General features: G+C 40.9%; 1 protein-coding gene across 2 annotated transcripts in view; it reads left to right on the forward strand.

The window, feature by feature from the left end:
* ptpn4a (protein tyrosine phosphatase non-receptor type 4a) overlaps positions 1 to 22,001 on the forward strand; it is an 82,848-nt gene that overhangs the window by 15,218 nt on the left and 45,629 nt on the right. For both annotated transcript variants that reach the window (XM_033617506.2, XM_033617507.2), the window contains one exon: positions 19,423 to 19,577. In XM_033617506.2, the coding sequence (XP_033473397.2) occupies positions 19,440 to 19,577 (138 nt within the window). In that variant the 5' untranslated portion in view covers positions 19,423 to 19,439. The remainder of the gene's footprint in view (positions 1 to 19,422; positions 19,578 to 22,001) is intronic.

A 22,001-nucleotide genomic window follows, 5' to 3' on the forward strand; every position in this document is an offset into this window, starting at 1 on the left:
TTTATGTTTATTACAGATGTAATGCTGCAGAATATGGAATCAACCCAACAGCAATTGCTTAAAGTTTTCTAATTTCTAGTTTTGATAGTATTTTTGTACAGGAAAATATTCTCATTTGGAGAGGCAGGGTGTTGAATTTTGGAATGTTTTGATCATGTGTACAGCAAAGCCATTGTTACTGTTAGTATAAGTTATATAAACCACAACATTATCGTCTGTACTTATGGCAATATTTAACCTCATGCTTATTAGGATGAGACGTGCAGCACAATGCTCTGGCCGAAGTCAGGCAGGTTGGAGTCATCATTCGGATATGCTGCAGCATGTTATTGTCACACTGTATAATGTATCATAAATGCACCACTTCTGTGAGAAAAAGGCAGTGGGAACTGTGTCAGGACTCTAACAGTGCACTGTGCCGAGTGATGCTAGCAGAAATGAACTTAAAAGGTCTGATGCTGGGAGATGTGTATCAGCTGTTTGAGTTTAACACACGCAACTTGGTATTTTGAAGCCAACTGAGGCCTTGAAAGGGATTAATCTAGACACACATTTCTGCCCTCATTCCTCAGGACAATGCAAAAAAAAAGGCGACTAAGTGCTGTCTCTGTATTTTTTTTACCAGGAGCTAACTTTATTTTCTACAGCGTGGAAACATTGTACAGGCTGTGTGTGGTGATTGTCAGGTGGGCCCACGCTTTCCTGTTTTGGCCCTGTTTACCAACCACAGTGTGTTCCACCCACTTCCATCTCTTCATCTTCACCTCTTCATACAACCAGTGGTGCAGAGACATCCCCTAACACCTCTCCCACACACATGCTTCTTGTTACATGAGCTATATGATACATTAGATCAAACTGTTTAATCCTCAACTCCACTCTTGAATCGCCTATTAAGTTTATAGATTTTTTATTCGGATAGTTTACAGGTCTTCTATCTTGAGCATTCGCAGTACTGCTAGCCACACGCTGTTTCTCACAACCTAAAAACTGTCACTTGTAGGCTTGAACCACAGCAGGTCAAAACCGCGCTGCCGTCTGACAAGTAAAATGTGACATAAAAAGCAACGCGGTAGACCAAACACATGTTGAACCCTGGCAGCCGTACAGCAAACTGTGGGTTTTCTGATAGAAGTCACAAGCAGACTATCGTTTGTTTCGAAGAGATCACCGTTGATATGATTCTGACTTAAAAAGATGGCAATCGACACAAACCGACATGGAGGGAGAGAGAGGTGTGGTGTGGTGTAAAACTTGCTTCAGGTTTCCTGAATTATGCATCAAGCAGAATCCCTTTCATCAGCAAAATAGAGCAGACTCTGTAAGCCTACAGTATGTCCCATCCGTGGGCACACACACTCAAACGCACACACACACACACACACACACACTGGCCACAGCACGTACGACTCTGTAAAACACGCTGAAGGCAAAAACTGTCTCTCTCTGAAGTGAACATTTGCGCTGAAGGCATTGAGACAATTAATTTTTAGATGTTTTGAAGCAGCGAATGTTGTGCATGAGTTTGTGTGGCTCTGTGAGCATGTGGGTGCAAGTGTGAATGAAACAGAGTGTGTGATATGATGCTGTACTGTGTATAGATCTAATGTATACACGTTTGTATTTTTGATCATATATGAGAAGCGATTTGTCCGTCCTCACAGTGTTGTTAGATATTGTGAGTTTAGGACTCAGTGTTCAGTTGACATCTGTGTGAAGGGTAGGGTTAAGTCATTGCAAATGTGTGTATAATGCATTACCATAACCCACTATACATTTCTATCCAGAGGTAGGAACCCTCTAGATGCATCCAGGCGGGGAATTAAACTGCTATCTCTCGTTTCCCACTGGTTTGCTTATATTTTAGTTTCTTTTGTGCATCATATTGTGTGATTCAGTGACTTCATGTTTGTTAAATGTCTATAACGTCAACAGATTACGCTGTATTGTGATTTTTCCCGCAGAGACCTTGAAAAGTCATTGTTAAAATGTGAAAAATGAATCAGGCAAATCAGGAAATGTCTTTACAGTGCCTGAGCTGGTGACCTTTCGGAGGCGATGCAGCATTGATATATGCACATATTTTAGCAAAACTCCGATCAGCGGCAGGAGGTGCAGAGTTTCCAGGAAAATCCTTGTTGTATTGCCTCTAAAAGATTAGGCCGATGATAAAAGCCTTTTCCCAGTACTCTTTCCTCAACTACCTGCTGCCGATCTCTCATTTTAAATGTCAACCTCGGTTTAATTCTGTTTCTCAGCAAAGAGCAAGAATAGAATATCCGAGGCTTCTTAGAAAAAAGGCTGGAGCAGTGTGTGAGGGGAGACAGGTAATAAACGTGATGGGTTGAAATTTGATGAGATGACTACTGATTGGTTTAGTGTTTGAGTATCGCAGCCTGAACAGCTATAGCTTCTAAGAATAGGAATACAGGGTTATCCTGAGGGTGCAGGGGATTAAGGAAATCATGTAGTCATCATGACTGTGTCACATGCTGCCCTGTCTTCATCTTTTTCTAAGAGACGAACAGACTTTCTTCTTGTGTATATTTCTCCACACTGAAAAACCACTGTGAAGAGTAACACTTTGAGTTGTTTGACCATATTAACAGTTATTTGCCATTTTCCAGAGAATCTAGAACAGTTCTCTCCACTTTAGCTGCTTTCACATGATCAGCATCAAAGTTCTTAAAGCTGCGTAATTCCAGTCTTATTTTTAATGGTCGGAGCGTTGACCCTCGAACCAGCAACTGCTCAAGAAAATCACAAAGCCCTTTACACTTTGACCTGTTTTTAAAAAGACCAGCGAACAAGTCTTGTCAGGTGAAAATCCCTGAAGTTAAAGCACATCAACCTACAAAACTACACCTACAAAAATGTGTTAAAATGTCACAATTTTAAACCAAACATGGAATTTTTTTGTGCAGAATTCTAATCCTTTTCATTAATATGGAAGAATCTATGTATCAATAAGTGTATGTGTGGTTGCCGGATCACCTTGGTTACTGTATTCACACATGCACACACACACTTTTAATAAGCTCAAACAATTAAGATGTAAAAGAGCCGAGATCAATGCTCCCACACACATGAATATGTATGTGTATGCTTGTGCGTAAGTGTGCATTGTTCTTTACAGTGTGTGGTCACAAGGGAGCATTTACACTGCAGCGATGATGAGAGGCTGATTAACTTACTGCTTATTGATCCTACACACTGTTAAACACACAGTCAACCGCTTCCTGAGAGCGGTGGTTAAAGAATTTCCAGATTATGACTTATTTTCACATTCAAAGTAAAGTCTAATCTTATTTCCCTTAGTTTAAAATAAAAGGTTAAGCATTATACAAAGAAATAACTGACAACAACTCACTAAATAGAAGTTAACGATTAACATTTATTGAAAACAATATTCTTTAGGAAAATAAATCTTCACAAAACATGCCTAATTATTACAACAGCATTTTCATTGGGTAAACAAAATTCAATAAAATAATAGTAATTTTAGTAATATGTTTAACCAACTAGTATTTCTGGTGCCGACTAGTGAAGATAACAACCATAGATTGTGAAAATAATGGATGTAGCTAGTGTGACATCACCCATTGTTTTGAAGCCATGAGTTTGGCATTTTGGCCATCACCATCTTGGATTTTTGGTGCTGGAAGTGACCATATTTGGGCGAGAGGATGGAGCTGTGGAGGAGCGAGGGATGGATGTGACTGAGAAGCCGAGGACACTATCGGCAGACAGCCTGACATTTAAAGCAGTCCGCCTTTAATTATGCGTAACTTTAAGCCTTAATAAAATGCAAACGGGTTGGCAATATTTAAATTCACCCCCCATACAGTTGCCATGAATGTTAAAATTTGCTATACAGACCAAAACCATTTTTGTACCAGGCTGTAAAAGTGTTTATTTCTGCTGTAAAGTTGGGTATTTTAACATGAGGGTCTGTGGAGATTGACTGGCCTCTGGAGCTAGCCTCAAGTGGTCATTAGAGGAATTACAGTTACTGGCTCTTTCGTGTTGGCTTAATTTTCCAGCTCTGGAGGTTGCCGCTTGGCTAAAATGCTTAATCAACTAGTCAACTAATGGCAAACATCTTTATCCTTTATCAGAAGAAAACCTCCATGTACTGCAGGTACAAAGAGAGGGTTAAAGCAGAAGCACTGACTGAATCACAGCTGTGTTTCTGAGTGGTGAAAGAGGACAAATGTCAGTGTTTGATACTTATTGATTATTCTTACCTCACCTCAACTACTTCCCCAGAAATGGTCCAAGGTCTAAATACCTGTTACTAGAAATAGTGGCAATAATTCACTTGATAATATTGAAATACAAACATTTTTTTTTTCTGTCAGGTGCGAGCAAATGCGACTGTAGTCCTGAGTTATGTTATGCCACTACCCTAACCCATAGCAGCATGACTGCCTCGCAGCAGGGGGGGTGTGCTTGGTGCAGAACACCTGGCCTCCCTGCTGGTGGGGCAGGAATGTGCAAGGTTGAGGTGGATGCGGGTGGAAATTTGCAGTGTGCTCAGAACACGACCCCTGCTAACATTTAAAGGTGCCAGCGTCAGCAGGAAAGGGAAAAAATCAGGGGAATGTGCTGCTTTAATCAAACCTGCATCTCTGTTTCTCTGCTTTCTGTTTTTCTGTGTGTGTAGCTATGTGTGTGTGCGTGTGTCCGTATTACTCGAGAGAAGAGGGCCTCTCTTGTTATATAAATGAAATAACACTGGCCCACATCTCTCACATTTTCAAAAACTGTGTGTGAAGCCTAGATATTATTTTATTCTGCTCAGATAGTCCATTAATCCAGGAAAAGTTGACTTCTACTGTTACCTTGCTTTTTCTTGTTGAGGACCCTTGTGCAGCTTAAATTAATTAAGGTACTATAAAAGCCCTGAAGCAAATAAATCTAGAAAATGTCTTTATAATAGCTGTCACCTGTAAAGAGCAGTTCACTGCTGCAGAGGTGGTTACAGGTTTCTTACCTGTTAGAATAAGCTTTGTGAGATGATTTAGAGAAGTGCAAAAGCTTTGAGCTGTGAATCAAATCAATAATTTAACCAGCTGTGTGCTGTTTGTGTAATGTTTGTCTCAACAGTCAGACTGTCGGGTGATTTTTTACCAGGCCTCGTGTTGTACAATACAGCCTGAATACCTTTACATGTAAAAGTCGGATGTTACACAAAACTGCTGCTGGACAGCAAAACAGGAAACACTTTTATAATCTGGTGGTTTCTGTCAAGACGGATGTGTGGCAGTGCCAGATAAATGTGTTAACAGCACCAGAAAATAAACATCAGTTGAATTTATATTTATCGTATTTGTTCTGTTAGGTGTTCACTAAACTTACAGAGCAGCAAGTTGTTTCTTGCAGTGTTAGCTGAAAGCAGGAAACCCTTACAAATGTGGGTTTTCTCCACCGCTGCTAGCCAGCCGCCACAGTGACATTTGTGCTATATGTAAATTCACACCATCAAGCAAAGTCAACATGTGCGTTTACATATCCCGCGGACAAACCTGGGTGTGGGTTCTCTGTGTTTTTTTTCACAGTGGTTATGATCAAAATGCTGGTGAGATAATAAGGCAAAGGTTTTTACGCTACGGTTTTCTTTCTTGGATTATTGGTCAATGTTAAGATTTAAGTGAGGGACAGTCTCTGAGTACAGTAGTGTACATATCACGTTCCTGGGTGTTTTTATAAGCACCCAGCAGGTTTGTTTCTTACTCTGTTTTGGATCATTTGAATGAATTACTGGAAGCTTTAAAATCTCTAGTTTCTACATTATTGTAATGTGAGCTGAATGTTGTCTTGTAGACATGGATGATTTACTGAACAGGGCTACCAAGCACAGACCCAGGGGCCTGAAGTGTTGGGGGCTGCCTGGCCTTCACCTGCGAAATGTAACTCAAAGTAACACGTACTAATACAGGGAGGAGCTCGAAAAGGCCACAAAGAGACGCAAAAGAACTGCAAAGAGACAAAAATCAACTACCAAAAGGGAAAAACTACCAAATAAGAAGATGAAATTAGCTCAAAGAGGCACAAGACAACAAAATTAGAGGTAAAACCACCACAGAGACTGTGTGTCTTGCCCCTGTGTAAGAGAGGTGGTGGGGCCGCTGCATATCTGTACCCAGGGGCCCATTGTCTTATAATCTGCCCATGCTTGTAGATTGAGAACCACAATTGTAAATCCTGTCCTTGTAAAGCATGTAATTAAATACCCTCAGCAGTTTGAGCAATTGTAGTTGCCAGGGGCTAACGATTTTGTGGAGGTCACATTGATTAGAGGAATGTGCTTCTAGCCAGAGGGTGCTTCAACAGAAGACGTTATATATAGGGTGAATGTAGTTGCCTCTCCCCCGGTTCGTCCACCTGTAGCCGTTTGTAACCACATTCTGTGCAGTGGTAAACCAGTCAGAAAGGCCTCATTTAACTCCTTTAACTCCTGTTCTTCCAAAGAAATGTTATGACGCTGTTTGGGGGCTGAAGAAATCTCCATGTGCATTAATCCCCTCCTCGGCTACAGGAAATGCATGTTGGCAAGGTCAAGAGGGAAAGAGAGAGTGGTGGAGCGGGGACAACTCATGAAAAGAATGGTAGAAAATGGAGAAGAGATGTTTATATTGGAGGTTGGGGGAAGCAAGGTGATAGGAAATAACTCGCTAATATGCAGGCGTAAAGGAGAAAAAGGTGCAAGGAGATCAGATTGGAGTGGCGAGAAGAACACAGAAGCTAATAAGGGCGAGAGGGGAGGAAAGGTGGATGTGGATATTGTGACGGTGAGATGCATCTAGAGGAGATGAGTGCGGCGGTGTCATTGACCAGAATGAGCTGAAAAGAGCTCCTGCAGAAAATGACTGTCAGGCTCCATTATCCGTATCTTTGATTCAGTAGGAATCTCTGCGACAGGTGTTGGGTTTTATGAATGGCTCTGTGTGTGTATGTTTGTGTGTAAGTAATGGCTTCTCCCTGGCACTGATGACTATAATTTGCATAATGGACTCACAGGCCATACTGACAGTTAAAGACGGGAAGAGAGGAGAGGGAAAAGACAAGGAAGGAGAAAAAAACCAAGGCTGTGATCAGGGAAAGAGAGGTAGGGCTTCTCTCATGTTGTGGTCCAGTCAAAATGAGATCTGACACTTGTTTTTCAAATCCTAGAATTTGAGAAAATTAGGATGCTAGGGTTGAGTTAAAAATGTGTCATTGTGCTGGACTGTTTAAGGCAGCTCTCCTTTTACATCTGCCTGTGTCGAATTTTCACAAGAGACTTGTTGCCTTGTCCAACAGGTGTAACTAATAACATGATTAATCGCTGCATTGCACCGCAGTAATTGCCGGGCCAAAGCCTTTATTAATGATATTAGTTCCACCTGTGCCTTAACTGCAATAAGCTAAGGTGGCTGATATAAAGCAGACTGTTCTCATTTACTGTTCGAACTTATACCTAAGACAAATAATGCACTGTAATTTGCATATAGCCCACATAATAGTAACCAGGATGCTGTGATCACGTGACCCATGTGCTGCAGGCTGTCCATTGGATAGGAGCAAAGGAGGAGCATGTTTCTTGTTACTTCAAGTGTACCTAACGTGATGATGCCCAGTGACAAATCTTTTCCGAAACCTAAGGTAACCAAACCGGTAGGAGTGCTAACTAGTGAGATATCTTACGGACCATTGTACCGTTGTATAAAGAAACAAGAGTGCTCTGATGGGAATAAAGGTATCAACATGGGTAAAAATAAATATAATGTTCATTGTATACCAATAAAATGTTTCTTTTGTCACTGCTGTCCTAACATAATAAAAGAGCAGTGTTTAAGATTTAGGGGGATTTAGTGCCATCTAGTGTTGAGAATTACAGATTGCAACTAGCTGAAACTTCTCCCAGTTAGATTTCCTTCAGTATTCATTGTTCAGGAAGTTTCCCACAGAGGTCTCTTTTTCTCCAAAACAAACAGAACAGGGGCATTTAAAGTGGTCAAAATACTAAATAAAGAAGTTTCACATTACAAATGTATGTTTCTCCAATGCTTGTTTGGCCAGTCAGAGATGGGCTGCTAGCCCAGCACGTGCTAATGTACAGTACAGGCCAAAAGTTTGGACACACCTTCTCATTCAATGCGTTTTCTTTATTTTCATGACTATTTACATTGTAGATTCTCACTGAAGGCATCAAAACTATGAATGAACACATGTGGAGTTATGTACTTAACAAAAAAAGGTGAAATAACTGAAAACATGTTTTATATTCTAGTTTCTTCAAAATAGCCACCCTTTGCTCTGATTACTGCTTTGCACACTCTTGGCATTCTCTCCATGAGCTTCAAGAGGTAGTCACCTGAAATGGTTTCCACTTCACAGGTGTGCCTTATCAGGGTTAATTAGTGGAATTTCTTGCTTTATCAATGGGGTTGGGACCATCAGTTGTGTTGTGCAGAAGTCAGGTTAATACACAGCCGACAGCCCTATTGGACAACTGTTAAAATTCATATTATGGCAAGAACCAATCAGCTAACTAAAGAAAAACGAGTGGCCATCATTACTTTAAGAAATGAAGGTCAGTCAGTCCGGAAAATTGCAAAAACTTTAAATGTGTCCCCAAGTGGAGTCGCAAAAACCATCAAGCGCTACAACGAAACTGGCACACATGAGGACCGACCCAGGAAAGGAAGACCAAGAGTCACCTCTGCTTCTGAGGATAAGTTCATCCGAGTCACCAGCCTCAGAAATCGCAAGTTAACAGCAGCTCAGATCAGAGACCAGATGAATGCCACACAGAGTTCTAGCAGCAGACCCATCTCTAGAACAACTGTTAAGAGGAGACTGCGCCAATCAGGCCTTCATGGTCAAATAGCTGCTAGGAAACCACTGCTAAGGAGAGGCAACAAGCAGAAGAGATTTGTTTGGGCCAAGAAACACAAGGAATGGACATTAGACCAGTGGAAATCTGTGCTTTGGTCTGATGAGTCCAAATTTGAGATCTTTGGTTCCAACCGCCGTGTCTTTGTGAGACGCAGAAAAGGTGAACGGATGGATTCCACATGCCTGGTTCCCACTGTGAAGCATGGAGGAGGAGGTGTGATGGTGTGGGGGTGTTTTGCTGGTGACACTGTTGGGGATTTATTCAAAATTGAAGGCACACTGAACCAGCATGGCTACCACAGCATCCTGCAGCGACATGCCATCCCATCCGGTTTGCGTTTAGTTGGACGATCATTTATTTTTCAACAGGACAATGACCCTAAACACACCTCCAGGCTGTGTAAGGGCTATTTGACCAAGAAGGAGAGTGATGGAGTGCTGCGGCAGATGACCTGGCCTCCACAGTCACCGGACCTGAACCCAATCGAGATGGTTTGGGGTGAGCTGGACCGCAGAGTGAAGGCAAAGGGGCCAACAAGTGCTAAACACCTCTGGGAACTCCTTCAAGACTGTTGGAAAACCATTTCAGGTGACTAGCTCTTGAAGCTCATGGAGAGAATGCCAAGAGTGTGCAAAGCAGTAATCAGAGCAAAGGGTGGCTATTTTGAAGAAACTAGAATATAAAACATGTTTTCAATCATTTCACCTTTTTTTGTTAAGTACATAACTCCACATGTGTTCATTCATAGTTTTGATGCCTTCAGTGAGAATCTACAATGTAAATAGTCATGAAAATAAAGAAAACGCATTGAATGAGAAGGTGTGTCCAAACTTTTGGCCTGTACTGTATGCTCAGTTTTTTCTTCATATAACTTAAGATCCAGATGTTCAGGAGGTTTTTAGCAGGAGACAAAATATCCGCAGAGGTCTTAAATGGCCCCAGTGATTAAAACCAACAAAAACACTGAACAAAACAGTTTTACGTTAAAAAAAAATCTGTGTTTTTCCACCACTGCGTGTCGTGGAGGGGCTTTCAACTACGGTGGCTGATGCAAAAATGCAAATGGCCCCATCTAGAGCCAGTGTTTGGTTTGTCCATCCTGGGCAACTGTGGACTAGGACCCGCTCCCTATGTAGATACAAATGGCTCATTCTAAGGTAGCAAAAATGTATACCCCTAAATCTTACACACTGACCCTTAAAGGGAAAATATCCTAAACTTCATATCTTAATATGTAAAATACATGATGTAACAAACATGCTAGAAAGAGTTTGGGAATGACTGAAATAAAAAGCTGTAATAGATTTCATTCATATTGCCCACTTCTAAATCCTTCAACTTTTAAGTTCACTGATTGACTCACCTAGTTTGACCCTTGTGGCATTCAGTTGGATAACATTTACTGTGGGTATATTTTACTTGCAGTGGCATTGAGCCTCTGAAAATACCACAGAAAACCTGGTGAATCAGCCCTGTTGTGTGTAATGGGAGAGTTTTCCAAACTGCAGGTCTTAAGATCTAATGAAAATGACAATCTAAAGCTTTTAGTTGTCAACCAGTTACCACTCTTACCAGCAAATAAATAAACTATCACACATCTTGATGGTTTAATTTGAGTTTGTATGATACAGTGAGTGATTGAGAAGGGGCTCTGCTGGAAAAGATGTGCTACACCTAAACATGACACCCTCGTTAGTGACTGTTACAAAGGATTTTATAGTCTCTGTATTAGAGGTTGACCAATAGTGGATTTTTATTTTTATTTACAGAACAAATACACAAAAGTACAAATGGAGCATGCCATCTTAAATGTACCATATGGAGTGTTCATTATAAACATACATGAATTTCTTTTTTACAATTCATCTCCGAGTCCAACCAGAATGAAAAGTTGCTGCTCTTTGCAGTCAAATATTTGTGTCAAAGTGACTTGAATGAATAAGAACATTTACTGTCGTAGCATGTTTTTATTACTTATTACTAAGGGCTGCAAGCAGCTGAGAACTGGACTGTCTAGTTTTTCTAATCAATGCAGTCGGGCCAGCTGACTCAGGCTTTTCATTCGTGCACTTGAAGAAGCAGTTATTCCATGAGGGTTCAGTAAAGTTCAAGCAGAGATTTGTAGACATCTGCAACTCTGAGTTGTGATGAACTGGAGACGAGAGATGAGAAACCTGACTTGACATTCTCCTATAAACATAATTTGAGTGACTTATTTACACTAGCTCTTTTTAAAACTTGAACCCCACATGTAATAGATTTGTTCCAATACCATTATCGTAAATGCATCTGATACTGCCTAAAATGCTGGATCAACTATTGGTGAGCATGTGAGTCTATGCACTGATCCAATACCATGTGATTTATTAATAAACTTAAAAGTGGTTTCACACCCAGATAAAACAGGTGTCTTCCCAGAAATCAGTTCTTCCCCTTCACTTTAAAACCATAGCCTACACAGCAAGTTGCGCTGTGCAGCCACTGGCAACTGTTCCAGAGCAGAGACGAAGAATTGATTTGTGGTAAATAGTGTGATGTTAGGTGTTATCAAGAATCGATTTGTAGTAAATAGTGTAATGCTGGGTGTTAGCAAAATGGCAGCAATTTTGCAGTCCTATGGCGTCCATTCTCTATTAATGTTTTACAAAAGCTTGAAGCCATGCCATACAGCAATGATAGCAGTCATTTCACATCCATACAGGGTTAGGATCAGAATTTGGTATCGGCCAAAATGCAAGTTCAGGCATGGGAATAGGTGTGGGAAATGAAAAAAATATGGGACCATCCCTGCTTTCTAAAACCATGTCATTGTAATGGGGTCATGTGTGGGACTTTAAACAAAAAAGTAGGTCAGAAAGTAGCTCTAATGGATGATTACAATGCAAGTTTTGAGTAATAACTGTAATGTCATTTTTTTTTTTTAAATGTATTGCATATTTGTTCTGCACCCTTTTGGTTTCACAGTGGTGAAAGTGTGAGAACTTTCAGAAGAAGGTTGTCTTGCGGAAAGATTTTCTCACCCCCAACCCTTTTTATTGTATTTTCCTGCTATTGTTGTATTTTATGCAGCTACTAGTTTGGCAGCAGACCAAGAGAAACACTTTGACTGCAACATCAACATCAAATTAGAACTTTAGTTATAATTTTGAGAAAAACTCTTCTCCTGTCTTCTCGTCTTCTCTTCTCTTGTCTTCTCTTCTCTTCTCTTCTCTTCTCTTCTCTTCTCTTCTCTTCTCTTCAACTTCAGCAATCACATTACAAGGTGCACTGTATGACTTTACCATCAGCCAGGGCTGCACATGGCTATCCCTAAAGGAGGTCAGAGGTCATTTGCTGCCCACATTCCTTAAGCTGCAACTTCCCTGGTACTCCACCTCCCCCCTGTGCAGACACATTTTCAATGCTTTGTTTGAATCTGTCAGTTACACACACACACACACACACACACACACACACACAGACATGAAACAGCACTCTGTCGACTGTTGTTGCTGCCCTACATAAAATAAGTAGAATTAAAGGGATCATGGAGGGGGGGGGGGGGGGGGGGTGTCGGATGTGAGAGGGGGAGGAGGATGTTAAGTGGAGGGAAAAAGGGTGCGACACCAAACATTGGGAGGAAAAGGGGTTGGCAAGTTCAAACAAGGGCAGGTGTAGGGGTCTAAACAGGGACAGGTAAAGACGTTAAGAGGATGGGTGATTGTGCTGTTTGGGTGCAAAGGACAGAACGACCACGAACAGGAAGTTGGTGGGGTTTTTTTTTAATATAGAAGAACACCCTCCCTGGCTTAATACCAAGCATACCTCTTGGTGTTTGAAGACAGAATACCTGAAATGTAACATCAGGTTAGATCAGGTGGTGTCATGCCGATGCAGACCTCCACTCTGTGTATGGTGCATGTTTCATAATGTTCTTATTTAAATGTTATCTAGATCTATGAGGACTTTAAAGTTGTTTTTTTCAATCATTTATTATAAAAACTCGTAGCAGTCACAAGCCGTCTGCAAACACACACACACACACACACACACACACACTGGCACACATCTGTAATTGACCACCTGTTTGTCTGTGGCCTAGTTTCTGCTTTATGAAACACTGTGGAGCAGCGATGTATAATTCCTCTGGGATTCCTAACTGCTATCCTCTTATTTCAATTGTTTTAAAGCAACACAAAGGGACAGAGAAGCCATGCATAGTGTGCCGTTTGAGTTTCTTTTGAAGAAATTGGGGGGTATAAATAGAAATGTATGGGGCAAATGAAGTTCATTAGTTGTCCCATATTTGAACTGGGAAAGTATGCAACTTTTCCTTTGAAGACTTTTGTTCTGTTGGTATAAATAAGAAATGTGGGGAGAATCGTAGTTCAGTAGGTAATGTTTGGATAACTTCTACTGTTGTGCTGCTCTGTTTGTGTGAGCAGCTATATGTCCTGATTCAGTGGAGCTGTGATCCACAACCTGATTTTGATGTTAGGTAACGTGTGTGTTTCTGTATGTATGTGCGGGTCAACGTGTTGCAGCAGAAGTGTTCATACGTGTGTGTATATGAAGGGCGGGTATTCCTGTGTACAGACGGAAAGGCTCCAGGACCGTCTGTGATTGCAATAAGCTGAGAGGGCCAGAGGAGCCCACCACTGAGGGAAGCCTTAGGGTCAAGACGCGCACACACACACACACACTCACACACATGCATGCATGCATACACATGCACGCTCCTGCCTGTTTGTAAGCTCTGCTGACTACAGGAAGCAATAATGGTAGCGTGCTTCCGGAGTTCCGGAGGCTTCTCCCAGGGGAGTGTGGCTGCCCTGTCCAGCTCAGCAGAGCAAAACTGAAAAGAAACACAGCAGAGCAGAAAATTATAGAACGTCGAGAATAGAATCGAGTAAAAAAGAAAATGATACCATAGACCAAGATCATGAAGAATACAGTCGAACAGGACAGAAATAATAGAATGAAAAGTATAAATGAGAATGACATTAGGATGTAGAAAAACAGAGCAAACACTACATTACACTAAAACAGACTATGTAGCAATAGTTGGTGTAAAAATCATCAGAACAAAGCAAGTGAGAAAAAATGCTCACACAATTGTTTGAGCCAAGATAAAGTAAAAATAATTCAGCTTTCGTCGCAGGCTTAACAACAAGCCTGGGCTTTTTTGACAAAATCAAATATCACAATATATTTTAGAGAAAACCTTGCTAACATTGTGACAATGTCGGTGCTTTGAAAAGATGTTTATACATTTTTATAATTGAGATAATTAAAAGTCTCGGGCAGAGGTGTTATTGGGAAGGAAATGTGATTAAATGGTTGCACACCACAGAGATGATCCAGTCCTGTGGTCTGTGGTCTTTAAATTGTCTTCAGCTGGATGCCAGAGAAATGTTAGGACAGGAAGAGAGCGGGGAAGGCGAGGCAGCCTGTGGAGAGAGTCTGTGTGTCAGGCCTCATCATCTATGTACCCTGTAGCTGTAGCACAGTGTGAGCCAGTGATAGGAGAGTGTCCCTCTGTCCTCCCTTCCTTCCTTCCTTCCTTCCTTCCTTCCTTCCTTCCTTCTGCATGGCTTGATCCCTGCTCTCCTCTCCGCTCATCTCACTGGTTTATTCGCTCTGTTTCCCAAGCTGACATTGCTGCGGCTGGCGTCAGTGTGGGCATGCGTCACAGCAGCAGCATGCATGTTCTGCCTGTGTGCTTGCATGCATTTGTGGCTGTGCATGTGGCTATACTTGTGCATGTGTGCCTGATTGTGTGCGTGGTTGTCCTGTTGGCAGTCAGAAAAGTGTATCTCACCAGGATGACCTACAGCATGATGATCATCGGGGCTAGTTAAATATTACCTGCTAGCTGTCAAACACCTGGTCCTACCGGGGCTGCACAATATTGGAAAAAACTGACATAGCAGTATTTACTTTTCCAGGATATATATTGCTGATGAAAAACTACATGACTTTTCACCAGATGACTTGGAATAGCTGTACTTGGAAAGATTTAAGCATGCAGTGCCTGCATGTCCCTTATTAGCAAATGAACTCTGTGTATCCAAGAACCCTTAAATCAAAGTCAATTATGTTATATCAGACAGACTTCTGCTGTAGAGTAGAGTTACCCGTTTGACTCCAGACTGTAGTTGGGGATCTTCGGTTTCTAACTTGGTTAGCTTTAGCCTAGCTCGTAGCTGGTAGCTTTTGCAGGTGACAACATTGCATTTTTTTTTATATAGTTATTACACTGGAATCTGAGTTTATCTAGACATGTTGTGCTGACTGTTGTGGCTTCACTACCCATTAGGCCTGACATGATAACTACTTTTGTTGGACAGTATATTCTCAGGGAAACAATTGGGATAAGCGGTATTATTGTCATGTTGAGACCATTTTATTTCACTAATTTAATTATAATATAATAGCATAATGATGCAGGTACATCCTTTCAAAAGCCACAAACTTTTAATTCATAAGAACATTCAGACATTGGAATTGCAATATGAAAAAAAAATCAACATGTTTTTAAAATAGTAGTAAACACTGGTTAATATACAAGAAAATTATAGTACACTTTATAGTAGTAGCCCAAAATAACTGATTTTGAGATCTAATACGAAATTTGGCCAACAAAAACAAAATCAAGTGATGTCCCTTGTGACTAATAGACAAGCTTTGCAAAGCTCCGGGTTACCTCCATATTCTAGCAAGTGTGTTCCTGCGGAATGGATGGCCTGGAAGCTGAGTGGTTTGCTGGTGGGTTTACAGAGTGGAGGGTAAAACTATAAACCACGGCCTTTTTTGCTCATTGCCAGTGGTTGGCAAGCTAATGGCTATTGAAACTGTGCCTCTTCTGCTCAAAAAGTGCAGCTGCAGGCTACCAGTGAGCTAAACTGTGTCGTCTTTGAAGTGTTATTTGTCTTTGCACCCTGACAAGCAGGTGAGGGTGGAGAGAAAAACAGGGAGAATTGCTGTGCCCAAGTCTTACAGTATAATGGTCCGGGGAAATCCTGCAGTTTATTCTGGCATCATGTTGGCTAAATTGCTGGTCACATTCTTAGGTAAACAAACAGGCATGTGAACAAAACTGGTAATACCAAGGTCAGCAAAAGGATCAAGGTCATGTCCATATATCGCACAATTAGTTGATAATGTACTTATTGTGACAGTCCTACCATCAATGAAAAGCATGCGCTTCACTGTGTCTGGGGTGCCTGATACTTTTCTACACACACAAACAGGAGAGTATCTCTTCACATAACAAACCCCACCAGACTCCGTCACATACACACATCACCCACAAGGCCACCTGTCTTATAGTGGAAGGTTTGGCCGATAAGAACCATGCAACTTTTCCTTTTGTATAAAGCACCAAAAAGTTGTAACATGACCTGTTTGAGTTAATATGCCTTACTTGTTAGATGCTGAAATGATATATCATGCAGCCCTATATCCTACTCCTCTTGTAACAAAGCTTAGTAGCATCTCTTTGTCTTGTTAGCCCCTCCCTGCCTGATAAATGCTTACATCTTGAAACTCCATGTCCCCAGTTTGTTACGCCGACCTCGGTTTCGCCCAGGAAATTGTTAGCGGAGGTGTTAAGCGCTGTCACCCTGCTAAGCTGAATCAGACAGATGCATCACGTATTGTGATGAGTTCAGTTACCTAATGACAACGTCTACTATTGCCTCACTCATTATCTATGTTGTGTTATGTACACCTCTGCACTTTCCTTGTGTAGGCTAATGATGTATTTGATTACGGTGTAAGGATTTCTTTGTTCTGATGTTAGTGGGGGAGGTCTTATTTTCAGCCACTGCTATAATACACTGTAAGAAACACGGCACACTTTCCAGTAAGAATTTGTGATCTCCATGCCCAAACAGAGGTAACACTGGTGACATCATCAGGGGTTATTAATGATATCCTGTGCATGTTAAAACCACATGTTAAAGAAGAGCTTGAGTGTCTGAAGGTGACAAGGCACGCAGTCACTACTGTTAGTGGGGGCCTCAACTGTACATTGGTATGTGCATGTGTATATACACTATGCACACCATGTGCCAGTAGTCATGGGGGTTTGTGCTGATGCGTAGTGACAAGCAGCTCAGACACGTGGAGAGCCCTCCATATATACTATACACACACAAATATGCTCACACAGAGCCATCGTTACAAATACAGCAGCTCTTGATGACGGGGTCGTGACCCTCATGGGGTTATTATGTCTCCTGTCAAGACAGATCACCAAAGAATAAAAAAAAGCAGGAGGCAGACAGGAAGGGCAGAAATGCCACTGCAACGGCATATGTTACCCAACAAAATAGAGAAAAATGAAAACTACACAAAAACAGAAAGAGCTGGCATGTGGGACTCTCAGATGGCGATTTTTTTTTTCCCACGAAGAGTTTTCATTGCAGATTGTTTTACTGAGAGAAGGTGGACAGTCCATCTTAGTTACAGCTATAATGATAACAGCTTACCAATATTAAGTTATTAAGTAACATAGTCAAGATGATGAAGTCATAGTAATTATAAGACAATACAAATACAATATGTATTAATTCTCTAATAATCTACAGTGCCCCAGGAATTTAGGAGTCCTAAAACATGAAAACCAGTTAGCATTTTAGCGCCCCTGGTTCCCTCGTCTTGAAGTCAATGGGTTTTTTGAGCGAGTTTTTGGTTAGATGCCTGAAATAAGGTCTGTGGTTAACACACGTTTTGTTCTACAACATAAAATACATCAGGAAATACCCAGCTTGTGAATTTTGAAGCTTTCAGGTGTCTTTAAAAAGGAAGTTGCTAACAAGTGGCTAAAAGGAACTACAGAATGTCATCTTGCTGAACACAGCTGTACAGCCTCGTTTGGTGTCGGCACAAAAGTCATGTGACCAAAGTGTAGTTAGTATATAGCCTAATGTTAGCTTTTACTTCTGGCCATTGCATTTATGCTTAAAATATTCATAAAAGTGGTGTTTATTTGTGAAGATTATCTTGCTGAACAAAACACGTATCATCAACGTTTGTTTGCCACAGAGCTTATGTACTGCAATAATCCAAAATCCAATGGAAAAATCCCATAGGCTTATTGATGAGGCAACCAGTGTGACGCAAACTTCTGTGTCGGCCCACAAAAACGTCATCCCTGCAGCACTAATCTCACATTTTTGGAAGCATGCATATTCGCTTTCTTGCGCAAAGATTCACGAGAAAATTAACGCCACTCTCATGTCTGTACACTGAATATGAAGCTAACACCAGCAGCCAGTTAGTTTAGCACAAATTATGGAAACAGGGAGAAAAAGCTAGCCTGGCCCTGTTCAGGGGTAACAAAATCCACCCATGAGTACCTCTACAGCTCACTCATTCACAAGTCGTATCTGTTAGTTTTACCTGTACAAAAAATGTATATTTCCCCCAAATTTCTGTCGTTAAGGAGTAGATGTATGATATCAGGCTGTAGATGTCAGGCTAGAATCAAAAGTAATACGCTTTTTGGTGAAAAAGGATACATTATTCATACTTATCCCGCAGAGTGAAGCTATACTGCAACATGTAAGAGGCCTTTTTTTTTTTTTTTTTTTTATTTATTTATTTATTTTTTTTATCTTTGATTACTTGGATTTAAGCCACATGCGACCAGTTTGCAATTCCACGGAGATGAGGAAAGTAGTCAGATGCTGCCTCAGTAATAAGGGAGTTTGGTTTGTTGTAAATGGAGCATCTTCAGATGGAATTATTGTCATTATTTCCACTGATGAGCAGACAGGGCATCCTCAGCCACTGTTGGAGCTGCCGTCATTTATCCACCAATCACTTGAGCCACTCCAGACGGGCCTGTTGATGATGGAATGATAAAATTAAAGTATTATTCAAATTCATTCTAAATGGATGGTCACGTGTGAAGTTATTAGAATTTAGTGAAAATGAAAATAGTTCAGATTTCATAACTGCTTCTATTAAATGAGGCAGGTGAAAGGACTAGATATCCTGATTTTTGTGAAATATTCTAAGTAAGCAGTAGAAATATATGATATTCTCTTCTATTAAAGATTGAACGCAGTTACATTTTGACACAATGAAATGTGGACGATTGCATTTTAAGCTCTTTTTTTCTCATTTCATTTCATTTTATAGCAGTGTGTGAGTGATTTAGTGCTGTGCTGCTGTGTAGTTTCCACATCCCCTGGTATTGAATCTGCTGCTTGCCTACTCATTGACATTCTTTTCTCATGAAGCAGTCAGTCTTTGCTGCTCTGCTGTACTTGTACAGGCTTGTCTCGCTGTGTGGCTGCCTTCACTGAGGCAGGAGGGAGAAAAATACATTATGTCATACTGTACATTGGCTTATTGTGTTCTTTGTGGATGGATTGAGCCTTTTCCAAAGGGGCTTTTCTTACTTAAGCACACCTAGGTTGTCATAAAGTATTTGCACATTACAAGAATAGATACAATGATGGTGAATTTCTTTTCTTTTGCTGTTTCTCCTCTTGTTTCTCTCACTCATCATTTTCTCCTCTCTACTGTGTGTTTGGTTGTTGCAGACCCTGGTAGGAGCGTGATGAGCGCGCGCTTCCACTTGCCTGCTGGCAGATCCTACAATGTCCGGGCGACGGAGCTGGAGCGAGACAGGCAGCACACACAGGTTGTGTGCAACGTACTGCTGCTGGACAACACAGTCCAGGCCTTCAAAGTCAGCGTAAGTACCGCTCTCCCTGGTCCATAAGTATCTTAATCTAGATTTTAATAAACTGAATTTCGAAATATGTGGCAAATGAGAGCATACATTTGTGACTAACATACTGAAGGTTTGACACAAATTACAGGATAAATACTGCATTCTGAAAGAACAGATGTGAAGCACACCTCCCCAGGGGGGAGCGGAGGGAGAGATGAGAGGCGTGAGCCATATTTTGAATCAAAATTCGTCTTGGAGTTTTAACTCAGTCATATCTGAACATACAGACATGATACACACATTTTTTTATTTTCAGTGTAAATGTCACTGCCTGACAACATCATAATCTCTGATGTCAGTCACACACAAATCTAAGAATAAAGATGCTCCTCATAAATCCAGAACAAGATCCAGTGACAGTACAGACTGTCTGTACATCCATGGGTGCATTGCAAACAGGAACAGCTAATAGCTAATTCAGCATACTTTTCATAATGTCAGTTTACAAATAAACAAATACAGGCTAAAAAGGGCTAATGTTGTAACCCTCTGCTAACTGACTCGATGTCAGTAAGCAGAGGATTACAACATTAGCCCTCTGCTAACTGACTCTACGTCAACCTTATAGTTCCTGTGTAAATCTCTTGGTAATATCATAAAAAAAATGTCCTTTACTGGTTTTAAAAGCTGCATTACAGTAAAGTGATGTAATTTTCTGAACTCACCAGACTGTTCTTGCTGTTCTATTATTTGTATTACCCACTTCGTCATTATACCCACATTATCAATGATTATTTATAGAAAATCTCATTGTGTCAATATTTTGTGAAAGCACCAATTTTTAACTCTACAATATTGTTGCAGTGTCGATATTGATATTAATTTGGTCAAGAATATTGAGATATTTGACTTTTTCCACCTTACCCAGACCTACCCCAAATTATGTGCTGTAGAGCATTATATACCCCAGACCACAGTCATAATGATAATAGGAGTGTGATGGGGAGATTTGGGGGGGGGGGGTCTTTCGGAGTAGAGCAGTTGTCAAAAGTTTTACTGAGGTAGAGCTCAGTGTGTCAGACTTGGAAAACCTCTGTCAGACAAAATGTGATTCGCCCAATAATTAATAAAACTTTAATAATCAACTTCTCATGTAGGCATAGTTTTTCTTTTTTAAAATTAGGAAACCCATTGAATAACCTCAACCGGACTAATGAAAACCCATCAGAATCACATGGTTGAATTTTTGGTTATACATAAAAAAAAAAAGAAGTTCAAAGAGAACATAATAGGTGTGCTCAATGAGCCATGAAGTGACTTAATGTTTATTAAGCCATGAAGTGAGGAGAAAATGAGCAAGCCCTCAAATAATCCTACATTAACCCAAGCAAAACCCCCAAAAGGAAAAACTAGAAATGAGAGCGCCGATGTTGTGCCCCCTCCTCCCTCTCACATCCCTCCCTCCCTTCACTTCTTCCACTACTGTAAATTTCCCCTCAAGCCCACCTCACATTAACTTGAGAGTTGGTGGGGAAAAGGCCTCTGTGTGTCTGCATGTCTGCAGACATTTAAAAAGCATCCCACACTGTATTCTTTCCTGCCATATTGTGACAATACTGTCTTCTCTCACACTCAGTAGGTGCTCAGACACAGTTGGGTTTTATCATGTTTTACTCAAGTCACACCTTGAGGGGAAGAGACATAAAGTGTGTGTGTTGTATGTTTTGCCCAAAGCCAGGTGACACGTTGCCTTGTGACTGACATTAGAGTCGTCTGTCACTTCATGTGATAACACATTTCCTTTTCTCTCCCTTGCTCTTTGTGTCTGTCTTTATGTCTCTCTGTCACCGTGTGTGTGATCAGACTTCTGACAGTACGAGTAGGGAAATTCCCTTTGTGAGTCAGAAAATACAATTCCTCTAATAACATCCCCTCTGACAGATCACATCCTGTTGGTGGTGAAGTGTGTGTGTGTGTGTGAGTGTGAGAGTGCATGTGAGCATGTATATGCATGTATAGCTAGAGAAATACACAAAAAAGCACATTATGACTTAAGAGTGGTTACATAATTCTTTATTTGGATGTGAGAGAGAAATGGAGGGCAACCATGTTGGGTTTTGTATGTTTTTGTCAAAAGCTAGCTTGTAGCTGGTTGGTCTGTGTTTTCCTGACTCTCTTTGCTCTTCTGCTCTTTCTGCGGGCCCCTACCAAAAGAACTGAGATGCAAATTCTGCGCATGAACTTTGTACATAAAACAAGTTTTGAGGACTTCAGTGGTTGAGCCAAAAGGCTAATGAACTTCTTGCATCATACATTATGTGTTCTCTGTATTCTTTTGTTTTCGATAATAACCTATAACTAACTAAAAACACAAAATGATGTGAAATTAAAGAGCCATTTTCTTTTGGTCCAGTGCTTAATAAGCCCCTTTTACACTGCTTCTTC

Source organism: Epinephelus lanceolatus, chromosome 14 (genome assembly GCF_041903045.1).
Source record: "Epinephelus lanceolatus isolate andai-2023 chromosome 14, ASM4190304v1, whole genome shotgun sequence".
Taxonomy (NCBI): domain Eukaryota; kingdom Metazoa; phylum Chordata; class Actinopteri; order Perciformes; family Serranidae; genus Epinephelus; species Epinephelus lanceolatus.